At 34.4% G+C, this 25,131-nt stretch overlaps 2 protein-coding genes across 2 annotated transcripts; both read right to left on the minus strand.

Annotated features, from left to right (window-relative positions):
- Window positions 1-1,092: 1,092 nt before the first annotated feature.
- On the minus strand, window positions 1,093-4,707 carry LOC114540392. The gene is made up of 4 exons (XM_028560582.1): window positions 4,227-4,707; window positions 2,964-3,278; window positions 2,004-2,334; window positions 1,093-1,165 (listed from the first exon to the last, which is right to left on the minus strand). Exons 1-3 carry the CDS (start codon window positions 4,315-4,317, stop codon window positions 2,030-2,032), a joined length of 711 nt encoding a protein of 236 aa, XP_028416383.1. The 5' UTR covers window positions 4,318-4,707; the 3' UTR covers window positions 1,093-1,165; window positions 2,004-2,029.
- An 8,782-nt stretch (window positions 4,708-13,489) lies between these two features.
- On the minus strand, window positions 13,490-24,850 carry LOC114540411 (C3 and PZP-like alpha-2-macroglobulin domain-containing protein 8; the record flags this gene model as incomplete). The annotated part of the gene is made up of 19 exons (XM_028560602.1): window positions 13,490-14,042; window positions 14,682-14,798; window positions 15,217-15,276; window positions 15,923-16,019; window positions 16,638-16,751; window positions 17,365-17,452; window positions 17,942-18,078; window positions 18,628-18,855; window positions 18,995-19,200; window positions 19,659-19,824; window positions 20,252-20,323; window positions 20,512-20,668; window positions 20,910-20,991; window positions 21,572-21,748; window positions 22,390-22,470; window positions 22,981-23,038; window positions 23,676-23,903; window positions 23,992-24,223; window positions 24,712-24,850. Coding segments are annotated over 19 exons (2,849 nt in total), but the record flags the coding sequence as incomplete, so codon positions are not given.
- Window positions 24,851-25,131: the final 281 nt, after the last annotated feature.

Consider the following 25,131-nt stretch of genomic DNA (forward strand, 5'->3'; position numbering starts at 1 on the left):
GCAGTACAGATTTGTCTCAAGTGCTAAAAGGTTTTTGCTGTAGATATTTTAATTGCCTGTAATATATGCTATTTTGGCATAAACTAATCCAGAAAACTGAGTGTACAGACGCAGCAATAAATGTATATCGGCTTTAACAAAGTTAGATGCAAGCATGTTATATTCGTAAACGGGGAGAACTCCATTCAGGAGCCATTCCTTAGGAGGTTAGGGTTTTTCTGTTGAAAAAACAGGTTTTATTTGCTCACAATAAAATATGGTAATTATTCATTCTCTTGCACTCTCTCGTTTTGCACGATTTCTTTATTCCTGAGGGTTGATTGAATGTATTTGATGGGAAACCCCAAATTCCTCGCATGTTATGGGTGAATTGAATGGGTGGTCTTTTTTAAGAATTTATTACCGTGGCTGATGAAATTTAGACGTGTTCGTGTATTCATTCATGTTCATTTAAGAGATCCCAGCCCATTATTCTTCGATGAATTAAAACAAATTATCGCTATATAGACTGTTGCCATTTCTCACGTCATGATGCAACTGAGCGAGAAATTCTGTGTGACAATACAATTAAATTTGTACTGTTTTCGTATGAAATATATGAAATGTTTAACGTTCTGGTTTAACAAATTAAATATGGGCATTTTAAGCAATTCTACGCTATTTCAGTGAATCGTGCTCATGACAGAACGTTAATTAAAATGTGCAGGATAATGCTTAATTGTGCTTCCATCAACTGTTTAATTTTATAATTTCGCTTCTAGCCAGTTTCCTGACAATCGTGATTTACAGTACAGTCCAAAAATAACCTAAAAAAACTGTGGTTGACCTATCTATTTTCGACAATCTGGCGAATGAGAAGACATCCGGTTTTTCAATTCAACCAAGAACACACTATATTGTAAGACGTAACATCTTTAATCAGTTTTTTACAATCCTGAAAATTTTCTTATAGAGCGTATATATAATTTCAATACAGATCATAAGCATCCTCGTTTACAATTTTTAAATCGAATTTTGAATAAGTGTTTTCTATTATATCTTTTTAATAATTTTTTTCATCTATTTTTAATAATCTTTTTTTTCAAATATCATGCATATCTACGAATAGTCAATAGTTGTCTTCATTATAGTCAGCAGGAATGAAAATTGAACATCAAGATATTTCCTAAAGGGAAAATGTATATAAATATCCTGTTTGTATACACACTAGTCTCCCTGGTTATTGTCTTCTTTTGTTTTTTATTAAGTAGTTCTCCAAAACTTCTTTATTAACTATTCACACGTCGAGATAGAAGGTGCAAGTTTCATGCAAAAAATTGAAATATTCTTTGCTGGTAGTTTTTATACTGCTACTTTCTGCAACTAAATGATTCAATTAAGCTATAAGATTACGATCATTGAGTTGTCTTATGAAAGTATAGAAGTTCGTTTAAAATGTCTAAACATGGTAAATTTGTAAATTGTAAATAGTATACACATGTAAGCATGTTTAGAAATTTAAGTAAAGTTTGATATGAAGTTTAAAGTATAGTTAAAACGTCAACAACAAAGATTAAAAAGAGTTAAAAGACTAATTCTAAAAAACAATTTCTATAAATAGTTTGTTTGAAAAAATATTCCAGTAAACGCCACGTACAATTCCCTGGTACAAATTAACCAGAAATTATAAAAACTTTTACCGAAGGAAATTACGAAGTGCAAAGTGCAAAGATATCATTATCAGTAGTTCCACACTTTTAAAACAGGGTAATGTTAATTATGAGCTGATTCGAAATTCTAAAAAGACACTGTTTTTCTCATTTTTATCATTCGCCATGCACACTCGCAATGTTTCAGAACCAGTCTCTCATAGCAAACTTGGCACTTTGATTGAGTTCATTGATCTTTCTATTCATATCTGATGAAGTAATTTTTTCCAATGCAAGTCCGTATTGACAGAAAACCATGATAATTATAAAACCTTAATGCATGTAACTGATAGAAAAACTGATAGAATTCCATACCTTTAACAAATCAAATTCCTGAGGCGTTAAGCAAGTGGAGTGCATTCTTTCGACTTTTTGTTGTCGTATTCTTCGCATTTCACATCATTTTTCAGGCGGACTATTTGACTTACTGCATGAACAAGTACCGTATTGATAAATCTCTGCTCACTTTTTTTCACTACACAACCAGGCAGGCACTGCTTGTACACAAAGTATTTATATGGAGGCAGGGCCATAAAATGGTGTGCATGGAGTTTATATCTGATTTGCGCTTTCTTGCAATAATCACTCGTACTTCGCACATTCTTTGGATTCTTCTGATAATTCATCATAAAATAGCTTTCTGAAACTACGAAAAATACGATGTTTTTATTACGTTATGTGCGTTAGAGACATGGCTTTGGGGATGGTCAGCGGCTCACCCTTGAAGCATAGTACGTTTCCTGGTTATTACTGCAGTTTTACATTAATGTGATCAATATCCACGACAGGAGGTCAAGATTGCAATTTGCGACTTCCAGTTCAAGTTTCTTCGAGGGAAACAGCAAACTAATCAACATTGTAATATTCGTATAAATATAACTAAGGAGCAGCTAGCGTGGCAGGGTTTTCAAACAACTTAGCATCAAATGTGGTATAACAACTGCCTAAAACAGACAAAACGCTTCTCGACATTTCGACCTGCATGAGGGCCTTTGTCAGGAGAGGTATTACGAAAATGAATAGGGGATGTTAATTTTCATACTAACTCTCCTGAGGAAGGCCCTCAGGTCGAAACGTCGAGAAGTATTTTGTCTATTTTAGGCAGTTGCTATACCACATTTGATGCTAAGTTATTCGTATGAAAGTTGCAACATTCAGAGGAACGCCACATCCGGTTTGGCTAGAACTTTAATTATTATATAAACTATAATGGTCAATTATAATTCCTACATCATGGTCGAAACCTCACCTATGGTCTATATATAATTTACTCACCAAGGTTGTTAGATGAGGTATTATAAAGTTTCCTCTCACGGAGTTCTCCGCATGTACAAGACGTGTGGTTGAATACTATATATTTATAAAACTTCTTTTTGGTGTCAGGATCCCGTTCGTCATTGGCAACGTCCGGAACCACTATTTCAATTTTTGACATCGTTGCTGGTACAGGATAATGGTAAAGCATGCAGTTGAACGAAAAGGCCCGGAAATAAATTTTACTGCAGCGGTAAACTTCAATGAAATACGGGTATCTGGAAATCGGTGTCGTAAAATTATCATTGTATATTGAGACCACTTCCTTTTGGGCCTCTACAAAATAAAATCAACCCATGACGTATTGGTGTCACGCCCTTCTCCATGCTAGGCCTTTATACCGGGCTTAAAAAAAAGCAATCCAAATTCAACACGCTATTGTACTTGAACTATGAATAGTTTATGAACGAATTTTTTAAACATTCGGAAAGATCATGCAGGCTTTTTACTAACGATTGCTTTGATTTCATATGTAAACGGGACAAAAAATGAGATAAGCAAATACGAGAATGATACAAAGTGTTTGTAAGGCTGGCATTTTTTCACCTCAGCGAGTTCGGCCTGAAACCATTGAAAATAAAGTGCCTATATCACTTGTGGGATCTTTACGGATTTGAATAGAGCATGAAAAATTAGTTTATAAGTTCTACAACCTTTTTTGATATAATTAGATAGTTTCGAAAATACGTCAGTTGGGGGGACTGGGACTCAGGAATGATTTGCAAACACGCCGTCTTTTATAATGTAAACATGAAGAGTTTCACTGGCGATATAGTTTGCGCCTTTCAAGAAAAAAATGCGGGAACGGTGCGTTGTGTATGGCTGTAGCAATTGGGCGAGTTTTTCTCAAAATATTTTACGTTATTGGAAGATCGAAGTAAAATTACAATTGTTATATTATGTTTGACAAGAACTCAGCTCCTGAGTCCCAGGCCCCCGAGCACGACGGAAATTTAAGCAAATCGTCATGCCTAGATGTAAATATTTCCGAAACTATTTAATTATATCAAAAGAGTTGTAGAACTTATAAACTAATTATTCAAGCTCTATTCAAATCCGTAAAGATCCCACAAGTACTAGTGATATAGGCACTTTAACTCCCTTTTTAATTAAGGGATGAATTTCGCAATCAATGACGTACGTGTTTTGAAAATATGCAAATCTGACAAACTACATTTGGCATTGAAAACATGTCATTCAAAAAGGTCAAGTTACTTCAACAACCTGATGTATATATCCTCCTTGATGTCACAGGAACCATGAAGATAATGAGGACCACAATAATCTTCATCGCAATATGCTTCCATGACGTCATTGTTTCATTACCTAAATATGATGTAAAAAATCTTAACCGAAAATCTGCTTTTCATTCCGATGAATTGAAATAAAGAACATCCTTAGCCGTTATGACGAAAAATCGTAAACAGCGTGCTCGACACATAGCTCATGTAGTAGGACGCAACGAACACCCGATCGCATATTTCAAGCTAAATGTGCTAAAAAAGTACTGATACTAGAAATACATTCATGAAGCAACCCCTAATTTAAACCATATTTGCTTATTGCCCGTAGCTAATTTTAAGAATTTTTTATTACTACACGAATTTTTTATTACTACACATCATCACAATAGTAATATAGTTGACAGTGGCGTAGCCAGCCCGACAATTTAGTCATGCTATGCTAAAATTTTGGTGATCATTGACTGTGAAAACAATGAATTTTTAAAGAAATGAATAATGATAATTAAAATAAAATTTGCATAGCATGACTAGCATGAATCGTCAGGCTGGCTACGCCACTGATAGTGGAGAGAAAGGGCATGATAAAAATGGTCTTTGGTAATTTAAAGATTGGGGAATTCTAGGGTGTCTGCATGCAGGGCCTATCGCAAAAAAATTCCATATTTTTGAGTCCCTATGACTTGATTTACAGCATTTTTCGGGACAATTACTTATGAATGCATCTCGAGAGAGTGAGTTGTGTTGAGAAAATACCATTCATCACTGCACGTTTCTTATTGATTTCTTATGACTCCTCATTCTACTTTTATCACTGCACAAATTTGTTTATTAATTTTGTTATTGTAGTATGAAACGCTTATGGAGTAATGGAGGATATATTTGTAAGTAACATAAAATGCTCAATATTAATCAACTTTGAAAACAAACAATCAATTTTCAAAACTGCCGTATCTGTAAAAACCTCGGGCCGGTTGTTCGAAAGGCGTTTAGTTTAAGCGGTGGATAAGCCAAAGTTTAAAAATACTCTCATACCTCTTGTGAACGACTGAGCCGACATCTTTTGCATTAAATATGCACTTCCATTGAAAATTAAACTATTTACATCGAAATTTTTCAGTTTAGTAGTTATTCAATAAATAAATCATTTTGTTTTCAATTTTGAACTTTTCCACTGTTTAAGCTAAATGGGCTTGATACAACCGGTCCCATAATCTAATTCATGTAATTATATTACATAATTGTATCATACTAATTCGAGCGTTTTTTCAGTTATGCGCATGCGCGACTAACGACTGGTAATCAACAACGTTCTGACTCACTAAGACTACTGACCTATATTAGAGCATAGTGATTTAAAAGGGTACGTGCATGCACTTTTTATTTCGTATAATTTTGCTTCGCGATAAGAGGATGCAGTTTATTTGTGTAATTTTCAGCCTTGTATGTCATTTTTGCAAAGGCATATAAACCAACTGTGAAAGACTATTAAACCTTTGCTTTAACTTCAAAAGTGTTTTTGAAAGCGTAATTTGAATTTTGATATGACAAATATCACTACAAACTAAACTAGGAATCCAAGGATAGTGCAAATTTTCCATGCCCTGTAATACCTAAGCAACCAGACGCTTCTCCAAACATATAAACACTTTGACTTAAGCTAGTAAAAATATAAGGAACTAGGTTAAACATTAATCAACAGGAAATTACTCAAAGTACTCAAGTTCCGTTAGTCGCGGATATCATGTCACAATTAAATTAAAATTTTAGTTGCCCATGTAAACCGGGCGCGATTTTCTCAGTTTAGTCTCTTTCCTTCGTCAAACAACTGTGACTATATTCACTACATTTATATCATGGCAACAATTTATCCGTCATTTCAAAAGAATAGCCAAAATAGTTGCGTTGTAAATGTAAATAAACCGCAGTGCATATTATGTCTAAGATGTGGATACTTCGACGCGTAAATCGATACAAAACAATATACTTATGTCTCATTAACAAATAGATTACAATGAACCGTTGTCTGTTGAGTTATAGATACATGGTATGACGTCATATGTGATAAGAACAAAAAAAGTGGCCACGAGCCGCCGGGGCGAGTGAAAAAAAATCCAAAATTAATTGAATTATTTGTTTGCAATTTAAAAACAAGAAAATTGCTGTGACGTCATTCCGTGCGTCTGTCCTCTTATAGATCATGGCTCTCGACCAATGAAATTGCTTGAATTCTTTACGTTATTATATAATAATCAATACTGTATACCGCCAAAATGATTTGATTACAACAAAAATTTTCGTTTTGTATGGTATCAATTATGTACTGTATGCAGAATATCAGGAATCGACTTGCTATCGAGATAATAATTATGTATTCGTGTAAAGCCGGTTTTCCACTAGCGATATCTTTCGCGCGAAGTGACTTTATTCCTTTGTATTTGAGCAATTTGTTCCAGATGGTTGCAGTTGAGAGCTCTGAAACAAAAGTAAAATGTCGCTTCGCGCAAAAAATATTGTTAGTGGAAAACCGGCTTAAGAGATCTATCAATAAATTAACAACACAGCGTCGTTTCTTCCTAACCTCTTAGCTTTATTTATGGAATAAACCTTCCAAATTATATTTGTTTCGAATTGAATGCTCGTAATTCATAACATAAATAAGTTGATAAATTGCGTAGATTCTCAACGAATTACTTGATTTTTACGCCCGGAATGTTTCAAGCAACACTCGTCGCTCCTCGTTTCTTTCAATCGTGAATATTTATCAGTTGTGACGTTTGGAAAAATCGGATGTTCCGGGGGTTAAACCCCTTTAAAACAAAACCCAAACGACGAAATAGCAATGCTTCAAAATTTACAGTAACGGTCAAAATTCCTCAATATTTTGGTGAACTTAGCAAAAGGGGATAGTGCATTAATGAATAAAGCAAGTTATAAACTGATTTAAAAACTTTAAATTGCTGATTATATGTACAAAAAGTCACTATAGGCATGAAATAATTTACCCCCCGGAAAGTTTACACTATGACTTACTGACTGACTGACTGACTGACTGACTGAATGACTGACTAGCGTTATAAATATTTTTGTACCATATTAGCCATACTATACTGAATGAAGATAAAGATATACTATATAGTGAAGACTTTTTTGAGGCATGATCGTTTCATGATATAGGTTTAGGTCCGGTTAGCTTAGGAAATACACACTTTGTTTGAAATAGCGAGGGGTTCCAGCATGATTTATTTCTAGTATTGTAATTAATTATTTATTGGGTATGAATACAAATTTAACAACATCAATTACAATATTAAAACAAAACGAACAAAAAAAAAAAAAAAAAATCATCCCAAATGGACAAGGTGCGAACGAGATGTTTATAATAAAAAAACTACCCATGCAAGGCACCTCTCCGAAAATATACATGATAACAGAGTGAGAATATTCATACAAACAACAGGACAAGTTTAACAAAATACAAAACAATAAATCACAATACACATACAAAACGTAATACAGTCAATTTTTATGACATGGACATTCACGTGACATAGACCAGGTGCATAACAAATTAACATCAAAAACGGAACATGTTAACTTAGAGTAATGATCATAAAGATTGTATTATATTATACTAGAAATACATGCATGCAGCAACCCCTCGCCTTGGTTAAACGAAATTAGTTAATGATCGTTAGAAATTTTCTGTGGTTTGGGGGTATTGGAGGGTACATGGTATCTAATGGTATGTAAGAAATAGAAATTGAGAAAAGTATGGAAATATTTTTCTGCACGTGGAAACACTGTAGTCATAGCAACTCGCAAGGGCCGTATATTTTTAAAGAATCAAAGTTTACCCTCATATTTTTGTAAAAAAAATGGCAAAAATACGACAAGATTCCTACCTTTTTCTGGAAGTTAAGTTACTCATCTATTATCAGTGTTATGGTAAATTATTTTAATTATTAAATGCCATGAAATATAACATCAGACGTATCATAAAACGCTTCAACTGGTTTTTGTACGGGAATGTTTTGATTTTGTTTTCTTTTTGTCATTATGAAAACGGAGTTTATAAATAAAATTATAATGTCGTTTATCACAAAACACATTGAGATTTATAGTGAAAAATTTGAGTATATTAAAGTTGTGTTTGCCACAAAAGAATTACTTTTCAAAGCTGTGCCGGTCTGCGGGATGAAATATTATCAAGTGTAAAATATTCCGAGTTCATTATACACGGTGAATTTGGTCGAAAATTAGATCTTGTTATTTGTTAAATCGTGAAAAGTCCTGACATCATTCGAGTTTCCCTCTAATTTAGTAAAAATACATATATTCCATATATATAAAAATATAAATTTGTAAATTTCATCAAAATTTTGCTAAATGACAGTTATTCATTGACGTTTGAAAATACAAATTTTTGTCTCGACCAATCAAGAGCCTAGTAGTTCACACTGGCGCATGCGTAAAACGTAGAAGACCGTCCATGGCGTGAGGTCCATTGCATAATGGCGGATGACTTTCATTTCGCATTTGCATATCGTGGGTATAAATATCCGAGCGGAATTAGTACCCTCGCACGGTGCTCCGCACCGGCTCGGGAATAAATCATTTGGATGTTTACAGTTTGAAATCATATTCTTCCAGGCGCTATCTTTGTCAAAACTACCCCAAGCACCCCCGCGCGATCGCCTTTTTTCAGCTGAACTGTATAAAATAACTGAATGTAACGTTATTTTTTCACTACCACAGTGCCTGGGTACGAGTCTAAAATTGTTGATCACCAGTCTTGTAATTGCAAAAAGGTGGAACGTCGAACGTCTACCGTCCATGAGATAGAATTTGGATGGCTTCGGGTTCACAATTTTCGTCATAATACCTGGGTGTAATTTCTAATCTCCGGGTGGAATTAGTAGTGCCTAGGCGTGAATTTGGGTAGCTCGGTATTCTCACACAGATAAAGTTTGAGTTCTCTCTCTATTTCAACTCTTGTTAAAATCACCAAACTGCTAAGCGAAAATAGAATTTTATTCCGAACGTGAATACAACATTCGTATTATATGCAGGCCGAGAAATGACTAGAACTACAGCTCGGAGATTTGAAACTACGTTGAAAGTTCTCTGAACGACTTAGTTTAATAAGAGCGGATTTACCTGCATTTCTGCGCTTTTGCGTGAATATATGTATATACTACATGTACACGCGCGTAAAAGTGCAAAATTAATTGAAGGACAATGAATACACACTTTCTTTGTGCCAAATCACACCTCTAATATCATGCAGTTTTTTCGTATATGAACGGCTAGTGACTAATGCACAATACCAGCTATATCTTTGACTAGACGAGCGCGACTGAATTAGCTATATTATGCACTTTATAATGAGAAGTATGAATTAAGCATACGTTTTTCGATAATAGACATTAAGATCAGGGCTGCACATGCTATGATTTATAATTTACTGGACAGGATAGAGCGGAGAGTTTGAAGTGCACATAAATACGCTATAAAATATCTAAATAGCATAGTATAGTTTAATTTGTAACAATAACACTCACCTTGCATGAGAGACAGAACGCAAAAGCTTCGAAATTTTCGTTGAATTTAAATCACGATATTACCCACCCAACATGAACAGATAATAGATAGCGTTCGAGAATTTTTTTTCTAGCAATAAATACTAACACACCAGTTTTGATTTCGCACGTTTCGGAGAAAGGAACTACTTATCAATGTAATGATACGAATTAATTACAACGACGTGACTTTCATTAAATCATGCGGTGATTTCAGTTGACTCGCCCAATCTAAGAGGGAAGTAGCTAATCGACGTATTATAAGAGTAAAATAATAATGCATGGGCTCTCGGATTTCTTAAAAGTAATATCTGTCACGTCTGCGCGTCGTCGGTTATGCTAATAATGAGTTTAAGATTCACCAAATCTACGACACGCGGACGGGAAGTAATACTGCTCTAATTCCACAGTTTCCCAACAGGGATGGAAATTATAGACTCCTTTTGATAAACAAAGCCAGAGCCGTATTGAAAACAAATTATTACTGCTTTCCCGACACTGGTAGCAATATCATGTCACGTCCCCGTCGTAGATTTGGTGCATCTTAAACTCGCTATTAATAACAATGTGGGACCACTGACATCAATGACGCACGCTGATACTCCCGCCGTTTGTCATTGCGTAGTCACATCACGTAGTACGCTGTTATTCCTCGCTATATTTCATCGCGCCAATGGCGAGTAATCTGTGCCGCTAATACTCCTCGCCATGTATTTTATCTTGCGACAAAACAACGACCGGATGAGATAAAATCACCCACACTGAGCCTTACAAAAAAATATGAGCACGTATAATGCACGATACTCTTGAAGAGGCCAGGGAATGAATTTTTCATAATTTCATTAGTGTTTGGTCTTACTATGTGAATTTGAAATTAGTGAATTTAAAAATTCTGACTTTGAACTAATACTGCATGGAGGCAATCCATTCCATTCAAGCTCCTTATGGGAAGGCTGTACGTCCTTGAGGCAAAATACATTATGGAATAAATAATAAATGAGCGTCGGAGGAAGCGAAGGTTGTCCAATAACGTCGTTAAATACAATAGATACGACCCGTACGACTCGCAAAATTGGTCAAATTGAATGTTAAAATCTGTGAGATTTAAAAGAGCGACGTAATTCGATTGTATTTATATTTGTTGAGTTGTGCGTAGCTTAACTGGAGGAGCCAACTTGGGGGCTAGGAGTCTATATTTTAAAGATATTTTATACGATCTGTTTTTTCGCAGACAAATACTGTTTGAAGGATATTCCTTCGAGGAGGTTTACTGGGCGCTAGTTTTTTTATTATGTGTTTATAAAACAATCGCATGATGATCGTACCAGGTAGAGGAACATGAAACGCAGCGTAGCGAAATAAGACTTTAAGATGGCAACTGAATTGCGGGGAAATAATTGATTTTATTTAATTTCTATACGACTATATATTCTACAGTTAGGCTACCGTTTCTGTCTGCTATGACTATATTCACTGTATCATGTTTCAGAGGTCGAGGGCCATACTGAAAAACAAATTTATTGTTTCATATTATTTCGGAAACATTGTGAGTATTATTCAGGAATTTGACAATCCGGCTACATTGTTTTTAAATATATTAATTTTTCAAAATTATTACTCTGTGTATATTTGTCATGGACAATAATATGTCAGGCATGGAATGAGATTCAATAAAGAAACGTATTTAAGCGAACTAATCCAAGGCCGAGTGATAAAATATATTTTAGTGGGAAATACAAGTTAAAGCTTTTAAATACAAATTAATAATTTTCAACGTCTTCGAAGTAATTACGGTTATTAGCTACATGCAAGTTGCTTTGAATCGCTCAATATATTTTTTCGGGAATTGGGATTTGGGATATTTTCAAATTATTTTAGTTTAAATGACGTGCTATACTTTATCACTTTATTGATTCCAATCTCTTTCTAATTTTTCAAAATAATATACATTGCATCTTACTTGTGATGAGTATCAACACAGATATTGTATTAATGAAATATGCTACAGTCGCTAAAATTAAAACTTTTCGTATAAGTTGATTATAATCAAAGTCCTATGTATACTCTATGGTAATTAACTGTTACATCTTGTTTAGGGTGATCGATGCATCTAACATGCTGTTTCCCATGGCTCTACCAAGCACTATTATATTACTGAATCTTGTCTCAATGAACTGCTAAGTGAAATGTATTATATACCTACATTAAAATATGCATGTAATGGCGGGCATTTTAAATAGGAGTATTTTACACCTGATACCTTATACCAAATACCTGAATTAAATACTTAAATATATTATACCCCAAATTCACATTGTCCAATGAGAAAGCTAGATTTCTGCCACGTGATCATGAAACCGGTAAATATCAATTCGCGAAAAAACGGGTGGCAGACACGCGAGCCTCTGTGTATGAAGCAAATGGCGGAATAGTGTATAGTTGTTTGTTTGAAATCAAGAAATTAACGATTTTGATGAGAAAATTAGACGTATTCTGTACGAAACACACTGAAAAATAGAAATATAGCTGATATACTTTTCTGAACCTTTGTACTGTATTTTTGGCTATTCTACAAGCTCACAATATTTTTTCGGTATAATATATCATTTATATATATATAAACCTTCCGCTCGGGGGATTTTACAAAGTATTTCCCTGAGAAATATTTACATGTAGTGTAATGAAACTTAATTTATGATATGGAAAGCCAACCCTGAGACATTAATTTTACGTTATTGCATAGCGTCTATCAATAGCAGCTATCTATCTTGAGGAACAACGTTGTCATGCATGCCTGCTGCAAGATCAGGTGCATCAAGCCGTGAAGAAGCCGAATTATATGGATTTGAATGTAAGAAAAAAAAAATCAAGGCAAAAAATGTAGCGCCTCTGAAATTTCATATGCATATCTATCATAAAAAGCTCTTATATATTAGGACAAGTATCTGCATGGAGTACCATAACCTTTTCATTTAGGGCACTCAGGGATCTAGGCCCTAAGGGTAGTCAAAATATATTACACAGTTGAATTTTAAATTTAAAACACCGTAATTACAACGGCATTGGTTATAGATTTCAAAAGAATATTTTTATAACGGTAATTTCACTGAGTGGAGTGCAATTTTGTGTGAAATCAAACCCGTGATAACAAGTTAAGGTGCCTTGATACAGTTTTCAAAAATTCCACTGTTTATCACTTTGACACGTTCAAAGAACGCATTTTTATGGTTTATTCCTGAGATATTAGGGTTTTTATATATTTTGATGTCTCTACCTTTGAATCGTATTAGTTTTAGTAACAGATCGTCTGTTGCTATGGCGACATACGTGTAGAAAATTCACTCCAAAATGACCAATTGCCTCGGATAGTTGGAAAAGAAGCACGGTGACCCCCAATTTTTTTTCGTGCATTATTTTACTTAAGAAAAGAACTAACAATTAGCAAAATATAAAAAAATTCTATAAGGCCACATTTTTTAAAAATGCAAAAATGACATTTTTTCGATAATTTTTTTTGAAATTATAGAATATTTTTATATTTTTCTAATTGTTAGTTTTTCTTCCTAAAAGGTAAAAATCGATTACAAAAACCTTGAATCAAAAAACTGGTGGAAAAAGGGCAGTTCAAAAAAACTGAGTTGATTGCTTTGAGATTTCGTTTATTTCAATTAAGTACAAATTTGAATCAAAAGAAAACTACCATTAGCAAGAATAAGTCTAAGAGTTATATTCCAATCACGCTATTTTAATCTTTTCTGGGAAATTATCCTCCATTACTGCAATAATTGTATATTTGCTGCGGCATGCTTATAAACAACGTTGACAAACGTAATGAAGATCGCTCCTGTTACATGGCACATCATTCCATCCCCCTTTTTTTGAAAAATGGGGTAGGTTTCGCAATTCGACGCAGTTTTCCTGCCCACCTACGTTGTTTGGCTCCATGTATTCCCAGTTGTGGTAAAATATCTCATCACCACCCACTTCGTAGAACTTTCTTTCATATTTCCTATAAACGCCAATCCATACTGATTCAATGTTACGTTGCTGGATGGCATGTAGGACAATACCATTCATTTCGGAGTTGGTTGGAACCGTCAAATGGCCGCCACGTTCACGACAGTCATCTCGTGCACTATTCCATGAAGACGCAGTGTCATTGCTAATGTAAAAGCAAAGGCCGTCGATTTTTTTCCAGTCCTCAGGACATTCAGTAGCTGAAAGAATAGAAATATGCTAACTTATATCCATGATCTGACAATATATAAATAATTTATGAAAATTCATTGAACAAGCGTTTTGATAAATCTGATAGAAGCGCTCTAAAATAAGTCGTTATGATAACAAGAAGCTAGATTAAAATAGCCTTATTGAACCTATTTTTAGAAGTTAAATCTGGTAAACTTGTTTGACATTACCTATTAGAATTCAGTAGACTTATTTTTAGGGGGTTATGATAACCTTTCTTAATTTTTAAAAGCTATTTAAACATCCCATAAATGTACGTTGCAACATCGACGCATAGGAAATTTTAACCTTAGCAACAATTTTTACAGTTTATAACAATGTCCGTTTTAAAGGCCCGTTTTCCTAGGAAACTTCGCCATTACCAGGCAATGCACCCAAAAACCCAAAATCGACTTTTGGTGGCAAAAAGTTCTGGAACAGAACTTACAAAATTACTATTTCGTGCAATTTAGGGTTTAAACTAGCTAGCATTATCAATAGACCTATATTAAGAAATTAGGGTGAAACTGATTGAATAATTCAGGACTAATTCAATATCATTCTACCTTTGAAGAAAATCAAGCGAAATGACTACATTAAGTACATTTGAATATCATAGTCACAAATACCTGTACAAGATTGTCCACCGTTGGAAGATGTATAGCCTGATTCACATTGGCAGGTGTAGGAACCATTGATATTTGTACAGTAACTGTGAGAACCACAAGGTGTCAATGGACATCCTTCTGCAATTGTACCGAATATGACATATAATATTTTGTATGTAAATTCTATAATTTTATTATTAACTCGTTTCAAGGAATGTATAATCACGGTTTATAATAGGACTAGAACAGTACCCATGCATGTGTATCGGATTTTGGATGATTTGAATGTTTATTTACATACATTCAGATCTCAGACATAAAATTAGTATAGCTATAGCTATTTTTTTTCTTTATTAGCCCTGCAGCGCCGAATAGGCGTCTTGGTAATGAACGAAACCTTAAAATTAGGACGTAATTGTAGAAAATGATGCCCAAACAAAGATTTAACCTTCTATTTTCTTCGCTAACTGAGCAATCGATTGTTTTGGTCAAGTCATATACATTTGTTTGAAGCTGCAAATGCTATAAGTGAGGCATAAAAGCTAAACAGGCTTACTTCTTTCCTTTCCATGGCAGTCATTTTCAGTGATGTTGTACAAAATTTTCCCTTGGCTATCTAAAAAAGATTAGTACATTTGGTCAACATACCAGAATTTCAATAAAGAATATAACTTCGAACTCAGCAGATTGCGGATCCTCCGAAAGGTACGAAATACGTTTCAAACATGCGCAGGAAAAATATTAAAAACGCAAACTGGGATATTTTGAGAATTTCTCACTTAGTAATTCTATTGTTCAGGGTCGCACAGAGTTTCTTTTTCATTACGGGCCCAAGGACGGCAGAATATCTTTAGGTGGGGCCGTGGGAGCTAATATTCATACATTCACGTTCAGCATTAGTATAGTAATATAAATTATAGCATTAACGGAACTATTACTCCCCATAAACTGAGCGGTATACTTGAAATAATCAATGCTTTAAATTTATTCCTGCAAACCTTAGGGTGCGGGGCTAATTTTTTATTTTGCCCACACAATTTGGGCAGCCCTGCTATTGTTATGGATATATGAACGAAATTGGAATAGGTTAGTTCAACTATATTTTTCTCATAACCTATTGCACAGACGAATCAAACCTTTTCCGAATAAGTTATTGATATTTGTCGGTGGAAATATGATAATTATATGCGGTCATACTCGTTACAATGAATAACTTGATGGTTAATAATGATCAAGTATTATTATAATCTTTTTGCTGATACCTGGATCGTAATAATCATAAACACTGACAACTCCCGGTTGGGCGTTCTTCACCACAGTACTCTGTATTATATCCAGCGAGAAAATCATAGCCTTTATCTGGAAGGAATAATCAATAACCAATAATTCTCTATCGATTATTTGCTGTGTTGAATAACGACCAGGACAAAATGAAACTAATCTGTGATGATCCCGGAGCAAAGTATAGCTTTCTTGTAATTATACAAGTTAGTTTTACATTTCACTCACTCTTTCAACGGCTTAAGCAAATTAACTTTTAGAAAAAAATTTAGATTCTTGTCTTATTTTCCGTACAGTATGTTTAAAAAATATACTTCAACTTCTGACAAAAATACTTCTACCATTTTGAAAAAAAACGAGGTATGACAAGTCCATGCCAAGAATTTTTGGTGATCACTTTGGTATATAATGCTATTGTATAGTAATGGCGTTAATAAATGTTTTTCAAATAAAGTTCTATGATAACAGTTCACACCCTATAATACTCCGAAAAAAAAGATTATATGGAACTATAATTATTGCGACGTGCACTTTCTAGAAATTTGGCAAAAAGCTTGGTCTATCTTTTTGTTATTTCTTTATCTTTACGGAAATGGTTATAATAATTTTAGCCGATTTCGACGAAGCGGCCGTACAACTTGTAAAGCTGTCAGAATGCGCTTAGCATTGGAAAGTGATATAATTTACAGTAGTTACCTTGTTAAAATAAAGGATAACACGTTGTCCATCAATTTCGTATCTTTTTAAGTGTGTTTCATCATTGTTTGAACGAGTTGAGCATGAAGCAACATTTTTTGAGTGTCTTAATTTCTAAGAAATGATTACATTGTTTTGTTAGTATAGGGATAACGCCAATTGTGGAGAACAATGTCACAAGACCGGGAAAATTGTCACATTAAATAAAATTTATGGGCGAATAAGAGGGAGGGATGAATTGCAGCGGATAGACAATTGTCTTAAGATATAGGTAGTAGAAAACCAGTCTTACAGTTGTATAGGTTTCATACAAAATTTAACCTAGGTATAAAGAGTCGGTAGCACATTTTCCTATTTCTTAATTTATGGCAGAGATGCATATGAATGATAGGCTCTCCTTAATAATAAAATAGATGAGTGCTATATTTACACGGTTTTAAATTCCAGAGAATAATTGGGCAAGATAAGGACGACATAAGGAGAATTAATTTTGATAAACCTAAGATAAATTTGAAAAGGCTATAGGCATGCAGTGAAACGTCACGACACGTTGCCCGGGACAATAAGAGGCAAATAATACAAACAGTTTTCCAACAAAGAGAATCTATAGTCTATAAACATACGGAATCAGTTTTTTTACCAGGAGAATCAGATAAACGATACAGCACTTATGAATTAAAATACCGATTCAAAATGTATATGTCACAAAAAATAATTCATTGCTCACCAATTCCAGAGACATTTTGTTCACGGTAAATCCAGACACAAGTTTAACATCCACTATTGCCATATTGGAAACATCTTTTTTGAGCCATCTAAGTCAATATTTGTAAAGTCCATTACATGATTTTGTACAAGTGTAATTTATGCACGTGTTCTTTTTAGAAAACGTGGGTACAGGCCACTCAGTTATTTTGTCCAGTTGCGAGCTAGTAACAACGCAGTCCATAACATTATGACCTATATAGTTTGCGAGGCTGTTAAAGTATTTCCCCTTAGCTCACACAATTACTAAATTCTATCAAAATATTATACCTCTTTCTGTGTGGTGGTAACATGTATATAAATCCCTATTATCTATATATTATCTATTTCGCAATGTTTCAACCACGATACTTAAGCGATATTTAACAATTTAACTGATTTGAAAATTCCTTTGAATAGCGCAGGTTTAGAGATCGTAAATTTTAATGTTTATAATTATTGAAACTCAGTAAAACTCAGCCAAGCTACATAAAAAAATTAATTATTCAATGTAATGAGAAAGAGTGCGAGTGACGGTTAGACGGTATTGGCGGACTCACTTTGCTTCAATTTGCAGTCGCAATGGATGACATGAGGTAGTTTCTTCTTCCTCTCTTGCATCGCGACGATGAACGGAAGTCTTAAGATCAAACGCCGACGGTGTTTCAATAGCAGGTACATTGTATTTCACCGATACCTAAAACATTGGATTATAAACACCAGATATAACGTTCGAATACTGCAATGCCTTCTTTCCTTAATTCCTGGGTAGATTTGGTTAAAATTTCCCTACTGTAAATTCTTTGCCTTATTATTAGCATACTGAAATTACTGGATGCTGAACGCTGGAAAGATTTCATTAACTGTACTGCAGTACAATCATGGATAGTTAAAAGACTGGTTTTATTATCCATGGTACAATTAATGATTATACATTGTCAAATTACAGGTGATAGCATTTGAAATTTTATATTTATGAATACTGAAATCTAACATTTGAGAAAATTGAAACGGTGATTACAACACTGAGCCATTTGATGCAAGTATAATCTTTATGCAATTTTTGTAGTCTATAGTTAATATTTATTCTATAGATGTACTCAGTTTTATTCCTTTGCTGACGAAATACGTAAAAACGTTAAATTTTTTCATATATGCCGGTGTTTTCACTGAATTTTTCAAGTTAATAATTATATACATAATCTAGCCGGAAAAGGTTAGCTTGACGCCGGATATATCTATTTACCTGCACAAAAGCACATCCCGAACCAGATGCATTTAATGTCAGAGTATTTGGCAGGAGTTTTCTTGGAATTTTCGACCGTTGTAATATCAACCTGTTATTGTCAGTGATGACAAATTCTTGCGAGAATCTATTGTTTATAATCGCGGATATGGTCAGGTTCATCAGCGTGTTTCCCCAATAATATATTTCAGCAACTTCAGAGAGAGCCTGAAGTGCTACACAAGTATCCTAAAGCAAGGAAGTATACCTTTGTTAAGAACAATTCTAAAATAATATATGACATATTAGAAAAAACAAATCGATAACTTTTTCCTCTTCGGAAAACCGATACTTATCAGAATCTCGTATCGTAACGTATCGTACTTACTTGTGTGGAAGAAAATCCACCCCGATGATTGCGTTGCTTTGATAACCACTTGACAATCTTGGTTACGTCTTCACTGTGTTCTTTGTGGTGGAGGTAGGACAATAAAGCATATCCAGTGGTTTCTACGTCAGCGGCAACTGAACTGAATGTACCTCTATCAGAGGCACCAGAACCTGTGCTTTTTGCTGACCAGTAGAGTTGTCCGCCTTAAATCACAAAAATATCTTCAAATATTACTATTATCATAACCGAATTAACTTTTTAACATCAGCATGTTTGGTGTTAAGCACATGTTCAAATGGTATTTAAAGATTGAAGTGATTGGTTCTTGACCTAACGTAACTTTGTACAGTATACTCTCCAGAAATAACCTAATACTGCGGTAACGGTTCCGTTGCGGTTAGGTTGCGATTCGGTCCGGTCCGGTCCGGTCGCGGTTCATGCAGTCGCAGTTGACCAATAGAAACCGCAGACGACCGCAAGGGAAAAAAATACCTTCGCAGTGTCCTCTCGCTTCTGAACGAGACGTTATGAACAACTGAGAAGGACAACACAATAACCAAATCAAAAAGTTCGATTCAGGAAGCTAATTGCAAAAATTAAATTAGGTAATACAGCGACTGCAAACATGGGATTATGAACAGAATAGTACAATCGTTCCCACCTTTCAAACTGATTGCCATGTTTTTCAAACGAGACAACATTATTCCTCCTTTAGGATGATCTGCCAATATCAATGTGTATGTCGCTAAGGAAGTAGCGTAGGCGTTTAGAATAGTATCATCAAGTTTTCCCAGAATACAATCCAGAGCGTTTGATACCATCGTCGTCTGAAAAAGGATAATTATTTATTGTAGTTTTTTTTTCATTTCTTGCAAATTTTGTGACATCCAGACGCATGACGATGTGAATATTATTGAGAGAGCCTGAAGTGCTACACAAGTATCCTAAAGCAAGGAGGTGTACCTTTGTTAAGAACAATTCTAAAATAATATATGAAATATTTAAAAAAACCAAATCATTATAGTATTTTTTTCATTTCTTGCAAATTTTGTGATATCCAGACGCATAATGTGAATATTATTGCCGACTAAGTAGTATTTCACAAAAGATTATCTTTCTTTCTTCGTATGGCATACACGTGCATGCTTACCACGTACCAATATTAATCAAAATTTTATTTCAATCTATCGGCCGCATCAAAGAGCCAATAAAATGGGCCTAATCAAATCTTGGTAATACTTTGGAGACACCTACGTTTTTAAAGCCAGCTTCCAATAAGGCGATTGTGGTGTAGGCTGTTATGATAAGTTCACGATGCACCCCACCCTAAAATTTAATAAATTAGAAGATACGGAACTTTGGGAACAAACTAAGCCAGCCTTATTCCGCATTAAACTTAGTTCAATGAGTTATTGATCATGTTAAACACGCATAGTCGGAAAACATGTTCGTGATTAAATAAAATAATCATAATCATTATTCCCGCTGAGTGCCTCAAATATCAATTTCCGTACCTGAAGTGATCGATCAAAAACCTGACCATTTACTGGGAAACAACCCGACGATTTTTGCTTTTGCTTCAACCATCCAACGCTTTGTTTGATTTCATCTTCGTCAACGAACACATGCCTCCGCGCTCGTGCATATAAACGAATTAGGAATGCCGTTATCCTATACATAATATTTTTTTTCATTTAGCAAATATTTGTAACAACCGCAAAGTATGAAGACTGATTCCACACGCAACAATTCTAAATTTTACACGTACGAGTAATTTAATATAACATAATGAACACCAACTAAAAAATAAAAATCATAATACATATACATGGAGCAGAAATAAAAAAAAGAGGTTGAACATGGTTGGCATAAAAATTAAATACAAAGTTAATTTGGAAGAGGCTGGACTTACATCCCACTTCCTTTCCTGTCTCTGGATCCAAATGCACTGTATTCACCTTCTCCTCGTCTGTATCTTAATTCCTTCTGGTATCCTGTTTAATATTGTCACAGAAAAAAATAAAATGAGATTTGCTCTCCGCTGTGTAATTTATTTCAATGTGATTGAAACAAGGCAGTTCTATATTTTCAGCCCCCAATCTCGAAACTTTTAGCGTTTTGCTCATGTCGCTTTCTCACTGTCTCACAACTTCGTCCTTCACTAATCATATTATTTTTCAAATTTTTGCATATTTCCAATCAAAATTTAAAAATAAACAAAGGATTTTGGGCTTTTGACGTGCGGGTTTTACTGATATTATAATTAATATGTTAACATTGAAGGGATTAATGTCTTTAATAAACATGATTTGCCAAGATAGCTGATAGCTCACAAAACTAAAATAATAATTTTACTATCTGATTTGGTAGCATTTAAACAAGGTTTTAGAGTCTAGAGGTTTAAAGGGTCTTAATTTCGAGAGGATTTATACACATTTCAAATTCAAGTCTGGAACGTTGTCAAAAATTAACTATAGGTCCTCCGGCAGGAATCAAACATGTACGAAATACCTATTTACTCTCTCTCTCTCATCTCCATTAAGAAAAAGAAGAAGCTAAGTTCCATTTTAATACCTGTGGTTATATATCTTAGCGCGTCCTCTTTAGTCTTCTTTGTTATTTGATTTGTTGCCGTAAGGTAATCCAAAATATAAATGTTCGGCGCAAATTTAGCCAAGTTTTGTTCCCCGCAACCACCTGGCATGCTCAACAACCCATCAAAATTTGCCAGAGCCGGGCCCATTATGTCACCTAAGTGAAAAGTTACACCAAGGTTATACATTATATAATATACAAATAATAGATAACGTTCAAGAGAAATCTTGTTCAAGTCAAAATATGGTTAAAACTATGGGTCCAAATAGTAACGATAACAGTAAAACTGAAAAAGGTTTTCATAACAGTTTTCCCAGGATATATTTCTTTAGGCACAAATCTATCCGTGACTTGTTATCAAGAATGCCCGGTAGCATCGCTAAGTACGCAATTTGCATCTTTAGCCCTTTCGGTTTACCATTCTGATAGATTGAAAAAATGCGCAAGACAATGTCCCTAGCTCCGTTGTGACAACATAAAAACGTTGAAGAAATGATTAAAGTAAAACATGATTCTTCCATGAGGGAGTTTTGTCGGGATGGGGCCTCGCTTGCCAAATTTACAAGCTAGGTCTCTTATAGATAGTAATTCCGCTGTTGCAACAAGCACGAGGGGTGTTTGCCAAAAACCAGGAACCCAATGTTGGTGTGAATTACTGCATTTAAAATGATCTTTTAATAATGACCTATTATTTACGAACGTCTTTAAACAGCTGAAGTTTTTATTCAAAAAGGTTACATTTGTCTATATTTATACATATATCTATTGCATGGTCACACACGTACTATACTGCTTACCAACAATCGATATTTTTGGTAGTACTGATCCTGGAACGACATCAGTCGGCAAAGGTAATTCGATTGCCTCGCCATAATTCCCTGTCAAATTTAAACGTTGTGAAATTCAGCAGAAATACCGCAAGTGAAAACACACGAATTTTATGTTCATCGTTCGTCGTGCATGCCCAAGAATCAACGTTAGAATTAACACTTGACGTGTTGTAGTTTCAAAGAAATTGCTTGAAATGGATTAAAAAAATTTGAATTAAAATTTAGTCGCGAAATATATTCTTCCACAATAGCCCAAACAGATCAACCACTGGCTTAAAGTGCACAAAAACTCACTGGATTGTTTTAATGTTGTGTCGATTTAAAGAAATTATAACGTCGCCTTTAACTATAACGGAAAACTATAACGGAAATTATAACGAAATTATAACGTTATTATTCGTTTCTGCTATTTCTTTGCTCTATTGTATGCTGTGTATATACGCAAATTTTTGCTATTATTTCGAAAAGGTTACCGCAATGAAATCAACTTGCCCCCCAAAATAATTTGCTGATTTCAAATATTAATACAGGAAGAACATGTTAGGTGGAAACATATACCTTGTTCAGAAGAGCAAAAGAAGGTCCCTTTGTTATATTGTTGTTTTATTCCTTCCGGCTAGAGTATAAAAGAAAATGCATTAGAATACGCACTGTTTCTATGTGTGAAATGACATATCGGTAGCCAAATGAAACAAAGTAACAAAATAAATAACGTGTACTATTTTCTTGCATTTACAATGGATCCAATCATGATTTTCAGTTAAATTTCTTCAGTCTAAATTATCTTATAATAATATCCTATATATAAACGTTATCCTTAGGTGTTTATGCATATGTTCATATCTGCACGTGATCAGGCTTGTTTTGGACATTTTGAATTGGGCATAATTGATGAAAGCTGTAGTCTCATTTTTTAAAAATCGGTGTCTTTCTAGGAACGAATTGCAAATTTGTCGCTTGCTTCGAGCACATTTTCGACCGCCGGTTGCGTAAAACCCTTCAGTCAATTTTTGGTAGTCATATTTAAGGGGACGATTCTGTTTGGTAAATTCTACTCCTAAAACCATAGCTAGTTGTAGAATACTATAGTTAGTAGTAGAATACTATATTTAGTAGTAGAATACTATATAGTTAATAGTAGAACTGACTAACTTTTCATACAACTGGCTTCATGAAGGTGATGTAGGCTATAATTACGCAAACATATCTCAAAAATGTTGTTAAATATCTGTAACAATATAAAGCAACAGTACCTCCACCAGCAAGTTTCTGGTAACCGTATCAGTCGCATACAAAGTCGGGGGAGGACAAAGCTTTGCTGAAGATGTTGTGGCTTTAACCGTAATCGGTACATGGCCAATATTTTTAAGTATAATTTCATACTGTGTTGATTTTCCGCTATCCGCACACACGCACAACTTTTTGATATGAAAAGAAGTCACTTTATAATCTCTTGTCTTGCGACTTAATTCAAGCTTTACCTGAAAATGGATGGTTTTGACAAATCAAGCAATATTCATAAATTATTGCCAAGATATTATAAAAAACCATTGACACGGAACTACTCACTGGAATACAGGAGGACATGTAGTTAACTACAGTCACTGTGATGGGTATTCTTTCCCCACGGATTACAGAATATGGCATCGTCAAGTGAACAAAGAAAGGTTGGAATGCTTTCAATGTTGCTTGATTTGAGATCCCCATTCCGTACAAAGATGACATTGCAAACCCATTTGCAACCCAACTTTTGATGTTATCAGGAACTTGCACTTCCATGGTTTGTATTACGGACGAGTCACTATAAAGAACAAGAAGCAGTATATGTTATTTATAATATAAAATTTATAGAACGCGGTGCTTTTTGTTAAAGAAGCATGTTTCTATAACTGTATAGCAACGGGACTTTTCCCGCTGAACTTGACAAGCGAAGGGACGTAATGAAAATTTTCAATTGAATCGAATTATAATATTTGTATAAAATCTTTTTATTGAGTTATATTGTATAAGAAATCGAAAACATTTTTTCCTGTGTTTCTATAAGTTATAGAAACACTTGTGGGAGTTTGGGAGAAATCGAGATAACGTGAAAAAACTCGTCCTATACGGGCTCGTTTTCCCACTCATTGTTTCTCGTTCTTCCAAACTTCCACGCGTTGTTGTATAACTGTATAGAACCACGGAAAATGTTTTGTGTTACTTAATATACATACATATAAACTCGAAGAAACTTACCATGCAAGTTTAAACTTTTTGCCACACATGCACCCTGTATATGAATTCACTTACTTGAGCTTGAAGTCTGCCCAAAGCCAGGTCTCTGGAAAGAACTTACGAATCTTTTTTTGCTTGCCCAAAATTGTGTTCTTTATTCCAATTTTGACGTCGTCATGTTGTTCTAAAATTGATCTTTTCCAAAATCTTCGATCTGTATGAAGAAAAGGAAAATAGTTCGCCACAATGCACAACAAATAAAGTTTTTACATACACAATAGAATTCCTTTTTTTTAAGGGCTAGCTTGATAACATTCAGCTTCGCTTATTCATAGCTATATAATGCTCATATTTAAGCTTAAAATAATGCTGTGCGATTAGTAAATAGAAACCAAAAATAATTCCCCGAATCGTTAGGGAAAACCTAATATGCAAATTTTCATGCCTAGAAATCGCGGACATGTATTCTTGAGTTCCGCAAAATTTAAAAAAATC

This window comes from Dendronephthya gigantea, unplaced genomic scaffold (assembly GCF_004324835.1).
Source record: "Dendronephthya gigantea isolate DGI-Jeju-01 unplaced genomic scaffold, DenGig_1.0 000233F, whole genome shotgun sequence".
NCBI lineage: Eukaryota > Metazoa > Cnidaria > Anthozoa > Malacalcyonacea > Nephtheidae > Dendronephthya > Dendronephthya gigantea.